At 40.1% G+C, this 19,695-nt stretch overlaps 1 protein-coding gene across 1 annotated transcript in view; it reads right to left on the reverse strand.

The window, feature by feature from the left end:
* Window positions 1-205: 205 nt before the first annotated feature.
* Window positions 206-19,695, reverse strand: part of OPN5 (opsin 5) — a 30,206-nt gene continuing 10,716 nt past the window's right edge. Inside the window, exons 3-7 of the mRNA XM_027749267.2 lie at window positions 12,458-12,577; window positions 8,152-8,322; window positions 4,136-4,470; window positions 1,733-1,968; window positions 206-470 (exon numbers count right to left, since the gene is read on the reverse strand). Coding sequence (XP_027605068.1) covers window positions 407-470; window positions 1,733-1,968; window positions 4,136-4,470; window positions 8,152-8,322; window positions 12,458-12,577 — 926 coding nt within the window. The 3' untranslated portion in view covers window positions 206-406. The remainder of the gene's footprint in view (window positions 471-1,732; window positions 1,969-4,135; window positions 4,471-8,151; window positions 8,323-12,457; window positions 12,578-19,695) is intronic.

Genomic DNA, 19,695 nt, shown 5'->3' on the forward strand with positions numbered 1-19,695 from the left:
TCCAGTTCTCCAGTGACTGCAGTAGGAATTTAGGGAGATTAGCTTTGGCAAACTAAAACTGGTCTTTATGAATACTTTCCTTCCCATGAGGAAAAGTATATATCATCCAAGCTATCACTTCTGTTAGTCATAAAAAGAAAAAAAAAAGGCATTTTATAGCATTTGAAGTGAATACAAATTTTTTATAAAAACAAAATTTCTCTATTTCTTCTTCCTCTGAGTACTCAAAATATTTTCCCAGCTTTAATCCCACTATTTTGGTCAAGATGGAAAGAACTACATTGTACTGAGGGCTAGGGAGTAAAACAAAACTGTCACCATGTTTTAATTAATTTACAGAAAGAGGAGCTTGAGCCAGTAGAGTTGTTTGTCATCAGGTTTTCATTTTCTATATTGAAATGAGCCTTCATGCTTCCAGCTGGGTTTCGTTCACCACCATCGAGTCTCTGTGTGCAGATATGGTGTATGTCCTGTGGGACGGAGAAGGGGCAATGATCATTTTGTTCATACCAGGCTGGAAATTAAGTTCCTCATTCTGGGAAGTGGTTTCTCAAGATCATTTCGTTCACTGCACAGGCCTAGGAAAGCCAACTTGCATTCAGCATCAGGGACTAGGTGAAACCTCCTTCAGAGGGATAACTTGGAGGTTAAACACAAATCCAGCCACCAAAGATTCACTGAAGGCTACTTTGGATTTGTCTCTCACTTGACTAAAACTGTAGAAGGGTTTTTAGTAAACTATAAACATTTAAAACATGTTTATACTCTATGTTCTGCAGACAAAGTAAATCTGAGTGCAAGATTATGGAATGATCTGCTATGAGAAGCTGTGGAAGCTCAAGATGTTGACTCATTCTGAGCAACACATCAAAAAATGCTGGAAGTGATAAGGGAATAATATGAATGATAAAGTTGTCCTTCATGCCTCTAATAAGTAAGAAATTTATTTAATAAGAAAATTACTGGAATTCTAATGTTTCACAGTCACTTATATGTGGTATGGCACTGGTGGCCTTTGTGTCAGTCTACACTGCCAGATTAACACCCATCATTTTCTCATTGTTCAACACAGAAGTAAGGTGCTTGTCTGGGGTAATGCAGAATTATAAGCACTTTTCCTCCAAGTGCATAATTAGTGTTTTCAGGAACTCCACTGGTGTTCATCATAAATTTTGCCTGAAAGTTGTAAATAGAAAGGAGCTTTTTTATGAGACCTTATCATACTTTGATTTGTTGAGTTTGGGCTTGGTTTTTTGGTGTGAATGTTACCTACAGGGTGATTAAGGAACTATTGTCTCTCCCTGCTGATTCTGTAACTGAAAGACATAGTATTAACAGGTTAATTATGTAAGGAATTAGCACAATTCTCTTCCATTTACTTCAGTGGCAATAGAGGTCATCAACACCTTCTGGAGGAAAATCGTATGATGACACGAAAGAAAAGGAACAAGAAGACAGGCTCGATCCCAAAACCACTAAAAGCAGTGGGTCTTTTTTCCAAACTATATTAATGGAGTTGCAGCTGGATCTAAAAGTAAGGACTGTCTCCTTGCTTCTCTTTATACATCTAGAGCCACTTCACAAATTCCCATGGCAAGAAATACCCCAAATAAGTCATGGTTAAAAACAAGAAATAAGCTTCATAAAGCTGTGATCCTTGGTAGATCTTAGTTTGGTATTTTTTGGAATGTTGTGTAATTAAAGACATCCTACTTTTCAAAGAAGAAATTACCTTGATTTCTTCAAAGAGTTCTTCGCTTTCAGTTCTCCTGACCGGCAACAGGCAAATTTACAATCTATGACCTGGTAAATAATTGGGTTGTACATGGCTGCTGACTTTGCAAGCAGTGTTGGTACCACTGAAAACTGAATGGGAACTGAATCCGGCTGTCCAAAGGCTGACCAGACTGAGACCACGGCGTAGGGGATCCAGGCAATGAGGAACCCTGCGCAGATCAACATTGCCACCTTGTGAGAGGAGAAAAGAGAGGAGGAGGTTTATCCAGCACCGAGAGACACTGGAAGCACGGCACAGAGCAGGGCAGAATGCAAGGGAACATGACACTGAATGGAAAAGAAAAATGATGACTTGCTTCAGGTAAATTTTCAATATGAAGAAAATCTGTCACACATCTTTATCTAGTGCCTGTTTTTCTTTCACCTGACACAGAGTAGTTAATGAGTCTGTTATCACAGACCTTTAAAAATGCCATAAAGTTTGGCTAAAGATGAGGAAACTTAATGAGATCTCAGAAAATTATAATCATTTGACACTGGATTTAAATTATTTAAGGAGGAGAGTCCTTTCAAAACACAGAATCTCTTTTTTTTTTTTTAGGATAACTTACAGATAATATCAGAGCTGCGAAAAAGATCTTCTGAAAATTGAGAATATAATTAAAACTGACAATGCTAGTACAATGTTTAGTTATCTTTCTTCTAAGCCATATCATGGATTTGTACTCCATTAAGATATGTAGATAGTCTAAAAAAGCACATTTCCAGCAAATGTTTCAGTTCTGATAACATGTTCCCAGTAAATTAGTAAAGGACTTCCTTATAATACGAGGAAATGTAACTATAAGAGAGTTTAGTATAAATGTTAAATAAAGTGTTTGGGGCTAAAATTGGAGATTTATATACTCTACCTGAACCGGCCTGTCTGCACTCAGTCACAGCCTGGTATAGTTTAATACATGATGCAATAATCATGCAATAATACATTCTGAAGAACACCTGCCATTATACTGCTGCCATTGACAGGCCGTTGCTGCATCCAGACTGGGAGTAGTACAAGTGCACTCATTTGGAATAAGGCAATTAGCAGGATTAGGGAAAAAAAAATCACCAGAAAGCAAAAGGATTTTGGATGTTGCATAATCTTTTCTGTACTTTTTTTTGTTGTCTGTCACTGAAGGAAGTGATGTGCATGTGAGCCAAGGGTCTCAAACACAGCCTTTTTGTTATAGATTGTGCTCTGGAGTCAAATGGGTTATAAGGGAGACTCATTTTCCATTATATTCATTATATTTCCATTATATTCATTATATTTACCCCAACATTATGTTCCCCACTGTGGAATCAAGACAGGAGGGACAACTACTAGTGCTTCAACTCAGATCACATTGAAGTTTTATGCGATCCCTCCAATATGGCAAAAATAAATCTGCAGCCTCAAATCAAAAGTTTGCATTGTTCTTCAAAGGAAATTTGCTGAATAACCACAAAAAAGTACCGTATTGAAACACCCCTTTGAAAGGCAAGTACAGCTGTACCAGCTGTATTGGTAGCACTGGCTGTACAGGTACCGGCTGAGACTCTCTAATATGTTAAGACACATTGTCCCTTATTGTTCTATGTTATATAATTTTCAGTTTAACTCACAAAAAAAATGTAATAAAATTTGATCAGCCAAGCAAAAGTTGCTGCTTGTCTCTCTCTTGGCATGGCTTACAGAGGCTGGCGAATTTTTTACAGCTAAGGAATCTCAGTTTGTTCAACACAAGTCTTTATTTTGAGAGATTTGCTGGCACAATAACCAGTATCAAGGCTCATGGCTGTTGCCATTGCCAAAGAGAAAATAGATTCAATCTTAAGGAAAAACAGGATATGGTCTAAGATGCAAAATTAATCTTAGTACTTCAGTGTATTTTTATCACAGGACTGAACTTAAATGATAAATTATTTGCATAAAAACAATTGCAATGTCACAGGACTGATTTTAGTTTATATCTTCATTAACAGAGAAACGTAAAGTGTCTGAAAGTTTTATTTCCCTGCTACAAAATCTGTTCCTTATCTGTTTCCTGTTATAATTTCTGTGCACCTCGAACACCTTAAATTAATCTTTACAACTGTTCCTGAAAGCAAAGGGTGCTTTATGGTGGGGAACAAGGACACAGGGAGATGATATGACTTGTAAGGTCACACAGGAAAGCTGTGACAGAGCTTCAGAGTGAACCATGATCTCAGGGACTTGAGTGCTCTAATCACAGAATTATGTTTCCACTCCTATGTTTCCCATCTTGACAGCAACAAAGGAGAAAGCTACAAGAACCACCTTCAAGGCATCATCCTATTGTCTCCAAACCTGCTTCTGTGACACAACAAATCAAACCAAGGTAAATGCTCCTACCTTGGTCAGCTTCATTTCAAGTATATGGCTGTTCTGAATCCTGGTATCGTAGTGAGCGACTTCTTTGGTGGAGGATTTGACTTTCAAAATTATTTTGACATAGGAAAACACAATCACCGCAGTTGGGAGCAGGAGGCAGAAGAAAAGAATACTGAGAACAAAAACCTGTCCAGCCACCGAAGCCTGTGCCAGCCACCAGTCCAGAGTGCAGGAGGTTCCAAATGGCTCAGGGGCGTAGCTCCCCACCCCAGCAAAAGGCACCGTAGCCCAGAACATGGCATAGGCCCAGATTATTGCCAGACAGACAAATGCATGATGTCTCTTCAGCCAGGTACCTGCAAGATAATTCCAGAGTTACAAGTTCATGCCCAGATGTATGTGGCACGATTGAACAGGCCATGTCACATGGAAGTGTTCAATGCCAGGTTAGATGCAACTCTGAGCAATCTGGTCTAGTGGAAGCTGTCCCTGCAGGGGGGTGGAACTGGATAGTCTTTAAGGTCCCTTCAACCCAAACCATTCTATTCTTCTGTGATTCTATAAAGTACGGGTTTGGTCAACTGTTTTACAACAACTCTGCAGTGTTAATCTTGCCTCTTTTCAGGTATCATTAGTGATCCTGAGCAAGGCCCTCCAGCTCTTGTTGTGCCTCATTGTCTTAGTTTGAAAAAGGCTTTTTCCCTGCAGTGGGAAAGTGGTTAACTCCAGGGGTGGTGTTCTTGGTGTTGAACCAATCAGGGTGCCCCTGCGAAATTACACAGACCAAAAGAGAAGCTGTTTGGCAGAGAGAATTGGAGCCATGAGGTAACCGAGGGGAGCCCCGAGTTTGGGGGTGCCCCTGGGCACGCTGTAGCCCTGGTGCTATGGCCAGAGCTATGACATTCCCTCACCGTTTTCCCCCCTGTGAGTGGGGGAAGCAGCAGCAGTGATCGTGAAGCAGAGCAGAAAAAATTCCAGGCAGAGGAGAGAGAAACTTCAAGCAGTCTCACTGCCACCTCCCCTGCCATGGCGGGGGGAGAGGGCGACTGGAGCTGAGACTGGAGAGAGAGACAAACTGAGAGCTCGGAGGTGCCCCTGCTGAGGTTTGGACCAGGGCAGCCAGAAACCAAAGGACGAGGAATGCAGGGGATGGCCCCTCCTGCCACCTGGTAGCCCAGCTGATGCTACAGCTGAGACAGAGAGAAGCCAAATCAAGCAGGTTCGAAGTGGAGAAGTCCCTAAATCTTACTTCCTGGGGGGAACCTTCACCAAGCAGGGGAAAAGGACTCAAAAGCTTTGACTCCCTGTAGCTCACGATGCAGACCTGGTGCAGCAAGTGTTCCCTCGCAGTCCAGGAGGAGCCCTCGGCAGAGGCCGAGCAGCTGGTGGGGATGCAGAAGACCCCTCCTGCCCTGAAGGTTCTTCTGGACTGATATGGGAGGGCCCCAGAGGTGGTAGAAATTGTATTAATACTGTGTATTTATTTGCTTCTTAGTTTCTACAGGTTTTATTTTGTTAGTAATAAATTTTGATATAACTCCCCCATGCTAAGTTTGTTGCCTGTCTGAAAACTTCTCTCAACATTTTAGCAGATTTGTGGGGGGTTGAAAAATTGGTTTTGAGGCTCAAACCATGACACTCATGAAGACAAATGCACACTCATATGAAAGACTCCACCTAACTTTATTTTAGATCTTTGCTTTAAGTTGTGATGATTTACAACTGAGAAGAGTCCAAACCAAAACAATCCAAGCAACCAGGCCAGCAACAGTTGTGAGAATCTTGTCCAATAATTTTGGAAATTGCTTTTGTGGTCTCTAACAGTGTATTCATGGTGTGTGATCAGATGAGATAGAGGTTCAACCTACATGAAGGACTAAGACTTTAATTCAGCTTTTCATTACTCAGTATGAAGGCTCACCCACAGCAACTGCACATTGTAACTTACATTACTTCCTGTTCTTTCTGTCATGTATTACCTGGCTAAAGTTCAATCTCAGGACAGTTCTCACCATAAATTATTAAACTAGTAACTTTAAAAAAAGGCTTTACAGAGGGAATGAGATATGCAAGACATATTTTTACCTTGTCATTCTTTTCCAGTATAGAAAATCACCATGAGTGTCCTGTCAGAAGTATCCATAACAGGTGTTTTCGTGTATCCTTGCCCATTTTTTTAATTAAGCCTAATGTTATTAAATGCATGTCTGGAGCTGTGGAGTGTGGAATATTGTCTTTCTGCTCATCTTGCATACAGCTCTAATCCATGTGGAAAAAGCTTCAGTTTACAAGCTTTCCATCATCCCCTGTATTCGACATTTTGGATTTGGATAGAACAAGTAAAAATGTGTAATTTTTTCAGAAACTCGAAATATGGTGTAATGATCCTTTCACTTTGGAAGCTCCAACCTGCTTGCAGTCCCTGACTCACAGAGGAGTTTTCACTCACTTCACACCAACATTGGGGAGCTTTCTGCTGGATTTCAGGATCAAAGCAAAGAAGCACCTGTAATTTGAATGTGACCAGTGTCCCTTCACAGCTGATTTTACATTTCCAGATCACTGGAAGGAAAATGAACACTGCTTGACAAATTATGTATTCCTGTATGATGGCTGAGAGACAGAAAGGTGGTTTGTTGGGCTCAGGGGTGGAAAAACAAAGCAACAATAGAATGAGTATTAAAAGAGTGACATTATTTTTGCAGCTATTGTCAAACCACAGCATTCTAGTACCAAAAAAAAAAAGAAGATGTAGGTAAAAAACAGGTGCACCAGGTTCCTGATGACTGATTTGGTCATTATACAGATAATGTCTAATTTAACCTCCTAGACTGAGCATTATGTTTATTGGTCTCCATCCTTTTGTATGGACAACCATGATCAGAGTCCTTGAGCATAAAGGTTTTGAAGTGTTCTGTTCCCAGGGAACTCAGACGCAATGCTAAATACCAGAGCTGGTGGCATGAATGCAGCCAGGCATGAAATATTCACTTCAGTTCACCAAATCTGTGGAAAATTGTCCGTGATTTGTGTTGCCACTGAATTATTTTGATAAGACTTCTATAGCAAGAACTGAAATCCTACTTAATGTGAATGGTGTACCTAGAACTCTGCTAAGGAGACCTTCCCTGCACTCCCACTTAAGGAAAAAGCATGGGCTATCTATGATAGCACAGGATCTACAATAGCACATCTTAGCACAGTACCACAGACTTTAACTGGTTACAGAGACTGGCTTACTTACACTTTCGACCTGTAGACATTCCTTATAACTTAACCTTACATGACTGACATTTTATGTCATTATAAAGAAATCTGTTGTGTACCCCTCAAGTCACATGGGCAAGGTGTTTCTTATATGTAAAGCCACCTTGAGTATTCCCTGTATTTTAATGGGAATTTAGTCCTTTCCAAAGCAGGAAGAACATCTTTTCTATACTGTGACAATTTCTTTTAACTGGAAAGAACGAAGCATATCACACATCATATTCAGGACATACAAATATTGATGGATATGATGGTAACAGCTTTCATTGCTAAATTCATTTCATCCTCTCAGGTTCCATCTCCATATTAGAGCTATGATATCACATTATGAATTATTGCCCATCCAAATCTCTTAGATGTTTTAAATAGCTTGCCACATATCTTAGAGGAATTTAGGCATCTAATAGGGAATATTTCTATTTATTGGTCCATAAGATCTTGAAATATGTGCAATACTTGCATCTGCTAATGTTAATTAGCCTTGATACATAAAATGGTTTATCTGTGATGGATTATGAAAACTCATGGCTTAAGCAGACAGCAGAGAGACAACAGTGAAGATGTTATGTCCAGTAAAAAAAATTTAACTGGGATTACTTGGATCATGAAAATGTGTTTCTCTTATCTATGTATTCTCCTCTATATTTTACAAAAGCATTCTGAAGAGCTTAAATGTGATTTCAGTGTAGTAAACTATAGCACTTCATATGATTCCTCTGTAGTCATAGATAATATAGTTATCTCCATATATAGATATAGAGTTGTCTTACCATAGGACAAGTGGCAGATTTTTAGGTACCTGTCCAGGCTGACAGCTGTCATGGTAATAAGGCTCCCACAGCCAAAGAAGAAACCAGCCCATCCATACCAGCGGCAGCCTATCCATCCAAACATCCAGCGGTGACAGAAGAAGGAGATGATACTGAAAGGTTTGCCTACAACTTCAAAAAAGGAGAAGAGAGTGTCAGTTGACTGATAAACCCCATCATCGATAAAACCACCCTTTTTCAGAAAGGCAAACCCTCTCCTTTGGACAAAACTTCAATGTCAAGAGGAGGCCTCAGGCACAGTAGATGCAAGGACTTAAAGCAGAAGGAGGATAAATTTGGATGAGATATTAGAAAGAAATTCTTTATTGTGAGGGTGGTGAGGCGCTGGCATGGGTTGCCCAGAGAAGCTGTGGATGCTCCATCCCTGGAAGTGTTCAAGGCCAGGTTGAATGAGGCTTAGAGCAGCCTGGTCTAGCGAAGGTGTTGCTGCCCATTTGGGGGGTTTGGAACCAAATGATCTTTAAGGTCCCTTCTGACCCAAAGCGTTCTGTGATTCTATGACTCATGTGCCCTCCATCCACAAGACTAAGCCTAAGACAGCTCTAGCTACATCCCATAGCATCAACACTGCGGTAGGATGAGCCAAGTCTGCAGAATTGCTGGAAATAGGTGCTATGCTGTAGCCACAGGAAACAGAAGTAAACCAGTATTCTGGTACCCACCATGGGCAAATTCTTCCCGTTATGAAAACTTCAGAATATGTTAAGTCCACATGTAAACACATGTCAGTATCCAAACAGTACAGGTGATGGGTGAGTCTGGGCTTGAAATAGGCACAGATCTAATCTACATCCCTAGGATTGTCCATTGAGTGCCTTGAAGCACAAGATAAAGAAATTTGCCTTCAAAAAGGACTTTTACAAACCTGTCAAGGCCCAACAATAGGATACATAGTGAAGTGTTAGATGAGAAGGAAAGATTATGCTATTGTTGAGCTGCAGAAGTAGTTTCAGCTCCTGTCCATGCCACACATTTCCTTGGTGCCTCTCAACAAGCCACCTGGTCACAGATATCAAAACCTTCTAAGTTTCCCCCAAAAGAGGGGAAATATATAACATATAATATTTTTGAGGCTCTGTCTTAGTGGCACTTCAGCTCATTCCTCCATTTATAAAACTGAGGGGTGCATTATGGAAGAAGTGAAGATGAGACAAATGTTCCATTCTTACATTAAATCAGATTTACCTTATTCATATTCTTTGTAAGCATTGTAAAAATAAGAAAGTTTGAAATTTGTCATTTTCTAGTTAGAAAATTACCACTACCTTCTGATTATTAATATTTTATTTTTTTTTTGGTCAAAAACCAGACAAAGAAAAAAACCAACGTTAACGGAACAGAAAACTCAAAAATTTATAATCTAGGAACATCAGCATATTTTCCAAATCCTTCATTTCTAATTACCAGACTGACCTGAAATGCTCCCAAGCCTGAACAGTTCAACTGCAATATTCAAACAATATTAAATATTGAACTCCACATTCCTGTGACTGTATTCCTTCCTCCACAGGAGTAGCCAGAGCACCTCAAGGATTTGAAAACATCTCAGCTGCCCTGGGCTAATTTCCCTGGCTGAACCACAGTGTCTGTAATGTCATAGCAGCTCAGTGAATTGGTTTATAAAGAGGGTCTTGCAAACTGTAATTCCCACAAGGTAACCTGTTCATAGAAGTGAAGATAAAAGTCTCTATTATGTTGAAGTGATCTGCAGGAAAATATTTTGAATTGTTCCCAAAAATATTCCATTTTGCATCAAACTGGACATAAAACTAAACATTCTGTTTTCAGTATTAGCAGAAAATTAAAACATTTCTACCAAAAACAAATATTGCATAAAATGGCCTTTGCTCCATCTTTATGCCAAAAACATCATGATTGAAAACCCATCAAAACCAGATTTATTTTTAAACAAAGTATTTTGAGATTGTTTTCCTTTAGCCTAAGCCTGTAAGGAAAGTTCTGCCTCAGCTTGAAAGTTGTGCTTGGGTCAATGTATGATGTGCTTTTCTCTGAGCAGAATAAATGTACTTCTAATTTTTCAAGCAAAAGCTGACCTCAGTGATTAAGTTTCAAGAAAAACATTAAATATGGCAAGGTCTAGGACATATGCTAACAGTCAGCAACTTTACTCACGTAAATGATTGCCAGCTTTAAAGGCCAACACATTTATTTGCACAAAATCAAATTTCTCTTCAGCAGCAGGACTCGGAGCAGCTCAGAGCACGGTGTCAGTGCAAAAAGAGCCCGATGCAGCTTTGAACGAGGGGCTGGTGCCACCCTGTGGAAATCTGCAGGAAACAGGGCCATGGCAGAAGTCGTTTCTTGAACAAGGTGCCAAGATAAGCGTGTGAAATGTGAAGATCCTGGGGGAAAAAATCCCATCTTCATTCCAATCAGTCCAGCAGATTGAATACATCACATTTCTCAGGTGAACATCATCAGTTAGCAAAAAAACATTAGAGAAGGAAGAAAAAGCCACATGGCTGTGCCAATCACAATTATTTTTAATTCCAAAATTTAAACACACAGACAGATTGAGATTCCCCATGGAAGAAAGCAAGGTGACCAGGTAGTATGGTGTTGACACACCTTAAGAGAGAAGCTGTCAGCCCTCATGCTAAGAAGGCTCCCAAACTAGCTGTAATTTGCATGGTTGAGACCTACAGTTTGTGTGGTTAGGAGATACCTATTAAACTCACCAAATTATAGAATGGTTTGTCTTGCAAGAGTTCTTAAAGATCAAATAGTTCCAATCCCCCTGTCATGGATAGGGTTACCTCCCACTAGACCAGGCTGCTCAGAGCCCCATCCAACCCATCCTTGAATACTTCAGGGATGGAGTATCCACAGCTTCTCTGGGCAACATTCAAAATATATATCTAGGGAAATTTCCCTGAAGAACTCCCTATCATTGGAGTAACTATCATAAGAGTCAAACATGAGATTTATAATGTAAGACAGACTCTTAAAGACACAAAGGAAATGGGAGTGTCACAGAAGAGTAAAAAACCATTTTGTTTTTTTCTCCTTAACTTCTAAATGTTGAAAGATGGAAATAGTGACTCCACGGCAGAAATGCCAAAGAAATCTTGGGATTTTTCTGTGTGGTAGCAATGATATTTGTACTAACATCTTTCTTCTACTGAATTTGTATTTCCTTCAGAAATCCATGTTTACTGATCCAAACCCCTGGAATTTGCAGGGGTGAGCAAATCCTTAGCCTTGTGCCATGAGAGCATAACAGGCATCAGTCAGGGGAGACTGGGAGCCACCATTTCATATTGTTCAGTGCTATTTTGGGCATTTGCATGAGAGCAGAAGCATTTGGCAGAGATGAGGGCAGGAAAACAGTGCACTGCAGCTGAGGGCAGGGCTCCCAGTGTATACAACACACAGGGGACAGATGACTTTGGGAGCATGGGAATATATTGCCATTTATATTGCATGGGGGAGATCCCATGATCAGATGGGTCTTTATATGTATTGGAGTGCCTGCCATCCAAAATATCCTTTTCTAAAGGACATCCTGCTCTTCTCCTGCATCTGCACGTAACCATGAGCAGCTGAGTGAGAGACTTATGTCAAGAGCCAAAACAACAATCTCCAGAGGCTCTTGACTCTGCAACTCTGTATAAACTTTTCCAAAGCTCTCTCCTTCCGTGCCAGGACATCCAGACTGTGGGGTTTAAATAAAAATCCTCCCAGTTGGCTGCTGTTGCTCTTACTCTACAGATTGACACAAATGCTTATTTTTCTGATCCAGGCATAAAGGAGGGTGGTAACTAGAGAGAAAACTATTAGCTTTGGTAGGCTGGTGACTACTGGCTTTTTCCAATTATTTGGCCAAACATGTATTTTTGAGGCACTTGGATCCCTTCTATTGCATCCTACAGCAAGAAAACATAGTTTTCTGCGCCTGTAATACTGAGCTATTTTGTGGTTATTGTGCCAGGGTGCACATGGAAACTTTTTGGAGACGTTGCCCAGTGCTGGGATGAACAGGTGTTTTGCCTGATTGATAAAATCAACCCTATTTTTTCCTCTGTACTGTTAATTTCTTCCCATCAAGTTGTTCAGGAATGTTGTTTTCCATCCTTCCATGCTATTTATATGCAAATAAGAGAGCAGAAATATCAGTAGCAGAAGGCCTTTGGGGCTTCCTTGACTTTCGGAGGAATGCCTCTTGCTGCTGCCAGAAAGAATGGTGGGATAGTAAAAATGAGTGAAAACAAAGACATGAAATTACCTGAAATGCCCAGATCACACACTGCTAAATTAACAGTCATTATCTCAGCAGGTCTCAACTTCTTTTTTCGCTTTGAGGACATAAAAATAACATACCCATTTCCCAAGGTTGAAAGGATCCCTGTAATAATGAAAAACAGAATAACAACCAAATTAGAAGCCTCCTCAAAAACAGCAATACCCCATCTCCCTTGTGAAATTCCCTGATATTTTCAGCCTAAATCTGTGGTCCTAAGGCTGGACATTTTACTCTGAAACATGGTCATCTCATTGTCATTATGCAGCTCATAGAGGCATCAACTACAGACACCTCCCTCGCTCAGCAAATACTATTTTCCCCTCTGCAGCAGAGCATTGCCTTCACCACCTGAGTAAATTAAGATATTAATATGAAATCTTAAATTTTACAATAAAATTAATTTCTATAATCAAAAAGAAAAATAATAAAATTAATCTGATTAATCTGATTTTAACTTCCAGGTGGAATTCAGTGCATGAGCAGAGACCCATTTCTTGTTGGCTGACATCTTTTTTTCCATATTACCACCTAAGCAACCACAGAGAACCACACTGCAAGTGGTTGATCACCCACGGAATTAATCACACCGGTACCAAAAACTGTAGGGTTTCCATTTCCCATAAAGAAAAATGTTTCTTCACTAACTCAGGTTTGAGTTTAAGCTCAGCATGAGGGTTTTGCTGAGGAAACACAGGACAGCACACACAACATCCCTTTCATGAAGCAAGAATCACACCCAAAGGTGGAAAACCCAAAGGGACCTTTGCCCATAGAGCCTCACACCAGAGCAGAGGAGACAAACAAGAAGGAGGGAAACACAGAAGAAAAGACTGAAGAGCAAAGAATGTCAGAAACCCCAACCTCCTGCCCTGACATTGTCTCACCAAAGGGACCTACAATGGCAACGAGGAAGATTTTGGTCAGGAGTTCAGCTCAGAGAAGCGCGAGAAAAGATGTTCTCCTTAAGTACCTTATGTTTCTCATCTTTGTTTCTCCCTACGTAAACAATAATTAAATGTTAAGTTTTGGGGGTTGGAAGTTTGGGGATTGGAATTGGATGATCTTTAAAGCCCCTTCCAACCCAAACCATTCTTTAAGTCTATGATTCTAAATTAATTTCCCCTCAATGAGTCTGTTTGCCACTTCAGTAACTGGGGATGGATCTCCCTGTCTTTACCTCCACCCTGTCTTCATCTCTACTGTTTTTTCTCTGCCTATTTCCTCCCTGTCCCACTGCGAGGGTCATTCTGGGTGCTTGGCTACCAGCTGAGGCCCACTCACCACACTACTTCAAAGAAGTCATAAATACGCCAGCTTTCCTCTGTTGAGGCAGCAAAGTCACCTTTTGTGATGTCTTCGTACACATGGCTCTGCTGGGGCAAACTCAGCTGTATTCTATGTTTCTAAAAGACCCCAGCAGCCCTCCAAGCCTCCCAGCAACTCTGACCTCTCCAAATACTGCACCTTTGAATACCACATAATTTTCATCAGAATCTTCTGTCAGGCCAGACCTCCGGAATTGAAGCTCAGTAATTTAATTATTTAGTAATTAATTGGGTAATTCAGTAATTAATAGGCCAGTATTTAAATGGGTATTTAATTATTTACCGTGGCCCATCAATGGAACAATCCCCTTGCAAGGGTGTCATGTCCTCAAAAAATTGAGAAGCCCAACCTGGGAACATCCATGAGGCAGAGAGAAAAATGGTTCTCAGAGGCTAAAATCAGACTGCTTACCAAGACATATAACCAAGACATATAACCATAGAGCCAAGAGTTTACCAAACTCAGGACAAAAATACTTTGATTTTTAATTTTTTGGTATTAAATGCAGCACTAATTGGACCCTCTTTTTATTTTTATATTGACAGTATTGTTTTCTAGATTATTTTAAAAAAAACAGACAGGACAGAAGCTGGCTTACTATTGATCTTAAGTTTTCGCAGTAAATTTGATTTACCCTTGGTGAATTAAATTTAAAGAACAATCTACTCTTATGGCTCTACAAATTTAATCTGAATTATAAGCAGAAAGAGGTATTCATAGGAATTTTTTCTTCCTTGCAGCTAAGTCAATGAATCTCAATGTCGTGAGAATTTTTTATGTATTTTAATCCTTTTCTCTCTTAGTGCCATTTTTCTCTCCAGTGATATTTTAGATAACTAGAGTGTCAGCATCCAATTTGAAATACTTTTTGAAAGCACTTGACATTTTCCTGAATCTTTTTCAACTGACTGGCAGTCTAGAGAGACATCTCCATGAGGCAAGCCTCTAAAGCAACTGCTAATTATTAATACCAAAGTTCCAGAGAGCCCAAGCCCACTGACCTCCTAATCCTGCATCTGGAAGGGGTCCAGTGACTAATTTATGTCTATACTTTCATTGACAATTGCTTATCTGAATTCTTTTTTAACTCCTCAGTGATCAAAACTTTATAATCTCCTTAGAGGAGCATCTAATGCTCTACTTCCCCTTCTATTAAATGATTTTCCTAGCAGTTAGCTGGAGACCTTGCTGGTGCAATCTCCAGGTCTGGTAGTTTGGAAACAGGGGAAAAAGACTCTTCAGTTATAAAATAAAGGCTCTTTTCCAGGAGTGAACAGTTCAGGGCAAACAGTCCATGGCACTGCAGCACTATTACATATATACAAAGAGCCAAGGATGTGATAACTAAAAAAGTGGCACCTGCAGAGAAAGAGCCAGGCTGAGATACACAACCTGCAGCAAGAGGGGAAAGTGTTTAAAAGTAGTAAACTAAAGAAATAAGTTTCCGTTTCTCCAACTGACAGCAGTACTAAACCACCAGAGAAAATGAAAAAAAAAAAAAACAAAAATGATAGTTCAGGATTTTGTTTTCAATTAAGCTGTTTCATAACATGCTGAGGAAGCATGCAGCAACAGTTTGCAAATCAATAGTTAGTTGCCACAGGGTTTCAGAGGAGCTGGCAGCCAGCAGGCCTCCACTCAGTAGTTTGTCACCCTGCCTGGCCATACAGAGAATCAATCAAGCCAGTGATGAAAAAGCTGGTGGGGGAAGTGACAAAGTGAAAAGAATTGGATTCTCAAAACCACATGCATAGTTTGATTTATTTTTTTTACTAGACAATTAAAAAAACTACACATGGAAATGAACTAATCAGGAAAAAGGATCATGTGCTCACAAAGAATTTAGCACAGATTGGTCAAGACCCCTGATTTTCTTCAAAGACAAAAAAATAGTACTTCTTCTATTTCAAATTGCAATACTTCAGCTGTAGAACCAGTCTGACCTTAAAGCTCTGCCAAGTTGCCTGATAGCATCGCAGCCTTGTTCAGTCACAGCGCAGCTTCTTCCCCTTTTTGAAAGAAATTTTAAACTCATTTGCACCTTACACACCTCAAGGGCAAAAAGATGTGCAATAGCAGTCCTGGCTTCCCACCTCCTGGCTTCTCTCTCACTGCTATCAGGATGTCCACACAGGCCATCCTCAAGAGGGGCCACAATTTTCTTGGAAGGGATCTGCAAAGGAGTAGGGAACACAGTTCAGTGCTGCCACTGAACTGAACTGAAGGTGACAAGTTCAGTCTGAATCACAAGTTATAACAAAAAACACAGACACATAATTATAGGATCATTTAGATTGGAAAAGACCTCCAAGATCATCAAGTCCAATGTCTACTTGTTTTCTAAACACTTCCAGGGTTGATGATTCCACCATTTCGCTGGGCAGCCTATTCCACCTGCTGAACCACTTTTTCAGCAAAGAAATATTTCCTAATATCTAATCGAAACCTCCCCTGGTGCAATTTGAATCCATTTCCTCTTGTCCTATCACTTGTTGGGGGAAGAGACCAACCCCTACCTGACTACAACATCCTTTCAGGTCATCGTGGAGAGTGATAAGCTCTCCCCTGAGCCTCCTTTTCTCCATACCCTCATTGGTTACAGGAACTGAATGCTCCAGCTTGGTTTTCTATCTTCTGTAGATTACACACACAATTTATAAAGTAAAATCTGCAATACTGCAAAGTTACCCCAAGGCACAGCTATGCACAAGAGCTATTAGAGCACAGAGGTTTTGCTTACTGTTTTGGACACTTGGGAGCTGTGATTAACTGTAAAGCTGCCAATTAAAGCAAATTTGCAGCCTTAGCAATCTTGCAGTGTGCAATTTGATGTCAGTGAATAGCTTCATAGAGGTAAGCTTCCTTCTCCACTATCTGCCACCCAAAAACTTTACAGAGCAGTGCTTTATGTCCCAACATAGATGTGGATGCTTTGAATTGCCAGAAATCAGCTAAATGGAAAAGGAAATTTGAGTTGTTTGTCGTTTTGGTTTTTTTGCAGTAAGTAAAAAAAGCTACTCAGGGATTTACCTGGGAACAATGACGATGAATTTCCTTCTAAGTTCTCAAGTCCAAGATATTACTAAGATGTTGCTATCCACCTAAACATGAGTGGGTACTAAAATCTGGATCTGCACAGCAGGAGGTGCTAATGGTGGCATCCCCAAGGCACTACACTAAATCAACCTTGTGAGCTACAGCTCACATGAGAAGAATCAATCCAAGCCAAGCTTTATTATTTTTTTTTTAAGAAAAATGTGCTTAAAGGCTACTTTGCCCCATCTATTCACAAACACAGAAGACCTGGCATTGGTCCTTCCACCAGTTTTGTTTAATTTCCACTCTTAGTGGATGAGCCATAAGGTGAAATTGTGCTTTACTGGTAAAAACTATCACACTCTCCTTCACACAAATCCCTATGAAAGGGTGGGAAGGGAGGAGGGGGAGTGGAGGGTTCTGCACTTCTCTTGGCCTTTGACCACTTCATGTGCATTACTGTATGATATACAATGTCTAAAACATTGCTGTGCTGGTCTGGAAATGGTCTAGTTGCTGAAATGGTTGACATCACAACTGAGCAGCAGCTTGGTGCTTAAAAACAGTGCAATGATTGCTAAAAGGAATTAAAAATATCTGTGCCAGGTACCGGTGGTGTCTTATTCTACAGATCCAAGTCCAAGGAAGATGCAAATGCAGCATTTACATGCATATGTGAAGACCATAATTCCCTCCAATGAAAGCTGCTACTGGAGTGTGTAATGGCCATAAGGGTAAAGTAACTAACCAAGTAAAATGCAATGCAAAACAAGCACATGAAAAATAAGTTAAATCTGGATCTAAGTGTGGGATATGGTGTATAGAGCCACACACACAGCAGAACTGTGTCTTTAACTTCCCTGACTTGGGCCACTGGATGCAATGAGTCCACCACAGGCTGTCTGATGTCCAGTCCACAACATCAGGAAGGTGGGAATCTTATTGATAAATCCAATATCAAAATGATTATCAGACCTTTTTGAATTATAATTCCAGACTCCTCACACTGCTCACGGAAGTCTTTGCCTTTATGATTGGCTTTTGGCTTTTCACTGGAAACTTTTATTTCCTGTTCCTTGCCTTAATTTGATTACACCTGAGTTTTTCAATATGTTTCATACCTGATGGGGTTTGGTTTTTTTTAACAGGATAAATCTACCCTAAATACAGCAAACATAACAAGGCAACACAGTGTATATTAGAAAGATTCATTGCAGCTACTCAAATACATTTCCTGGGATTAAAGTTAAATTTGCTTAACAGAGTGAATAAAGACCCGAAGTGGGGGTTGTTTTGGACAGTTCAGTGAAGACATCTCTCTGCAGAGCAGCAGGAAAAAACATATATGTGAAAAGTGAGGATACATAGAAAACAGCGCATGAATACCAAAACCAGCACTGAGAGACAGCTTCACCTGCCACCTCTGCTGCTCTGAATTCTTTTTTCAATAAAGACATAAGCAGGAAAAAAATGATAAATTAGTAGAAGGCATAAGTAGAAGATAAATGATAAAAATAACTCTGATACCTTTATTACAGAAAAGATATTAGATTACTTAGATCAGTGGGAGGAAAGGCAGTATGTGAGAGTAGGAGGGAAGGATGTAAAGTAGTGAATGAGAAATATAAATGTAGGAATGACAGATCGATCCTTGTATTTTGTGCAGAACTGGTTGAACAAGTTCTGGTTGAATCAATACTGAAATAAATGTCAAGGAGTACGGTACACCCTGTATTCCGACTGGTGTTCAGCTGTCTGAACTGAGCTCAGTTTGGTGTAGTTATTTACATGTCCTTAGCTCAGCTTTAGGAGAAAATCGCTGTGAGAAACTGCATGAACCAAAGCCATAAAACATAACAAAACCTAAATATATAAAGAAGAATAGAATAGAATATTCTAGAATACAGAATAGAATAGAATATAGAATAGAATAGAATAGAATAGAATAGAATAGAATAGAATAGAATAGAATAGAATAGAATAGAATAGAACAGATCACATGGATCAACGAACTCCGACTCCTGGCCCTACACAGGACACTCCAACAATCCCATGTGCCTGAGAGCATTGTCCAAACACTTCTTGAACTCTGTCAGGCTTGGTGCTGTGACCACTGCCCTGGGGAGCCTGCTTCAGTACCCAATCACCCTCTGGGTGAAGAACCTTTTCCTAATATCCAACCTAAACCTCCCCTGACACAGCCTCATGCCATTCCCTTGGGAGCTGAGACAAGTACTGACACAAAAAGATGTAATTCCAGCCCTCTCCATAAAGCACAGAAGGTAAATTATCAATAAGAAGGACCAGTTTATCCTTAGAAGTAATGGAGACCAGAATTTTTCCTGCTGAATGATGACTCCTTGGCATATGAATACTTAATGCAGAAATCAGTCCCAGCTATCATCTGTGTGCACTAACCAGTACGTAATTGTATTTATTATGCTTGCAAAGTCACTTTGAACATGGTGAAGGACTGCAACACAGAAGGACGGGGAGGGTGCTAGGCAGAAAATATTGTTCAGTATAATGTGTAAAAGAGGACAGATGATGCCAGGAGCTGAGCAAGGTTCAAACGAGCACATCTCAGGATATTCTCTGCTGCACAGGCACGTGAGAGAGGCTTTGAAAACGGGCCACATGGCACAGTGGGAAAAATTCATTTCTGCTCAGAGACAATTAAACCATAAGGTAGTAACTTATCAGTAGGAAAAAAAATACCATTTATTCACTTTTTGCTGGAAGGTCCACTGCCAGTCACTTGTGGCTATCTGGAGCAGCATTGTCTGTTGACACTAACTGTTGACACCATATTTCTAATGCATTTTCTCCTCTACATCCTAGATTTTTCTTTCTAGTAT

Source organism: Pipra filicauda, unplaced genomic scaffold (assembly GCF_003945595.2).
Source record: "Pipra filicauda isolate LSUMZ 115617 unplaced genomic scaffold, ASM394559v2 scaffold209_size2725305_pilon, whole genome shotgun sequence".
Classification (NCBI taxonomy): Eukaryota; Metazoa; Chordata; class Aves; order Passeriformes; family Pipridae; genus Pipra; species Pipra filicauda.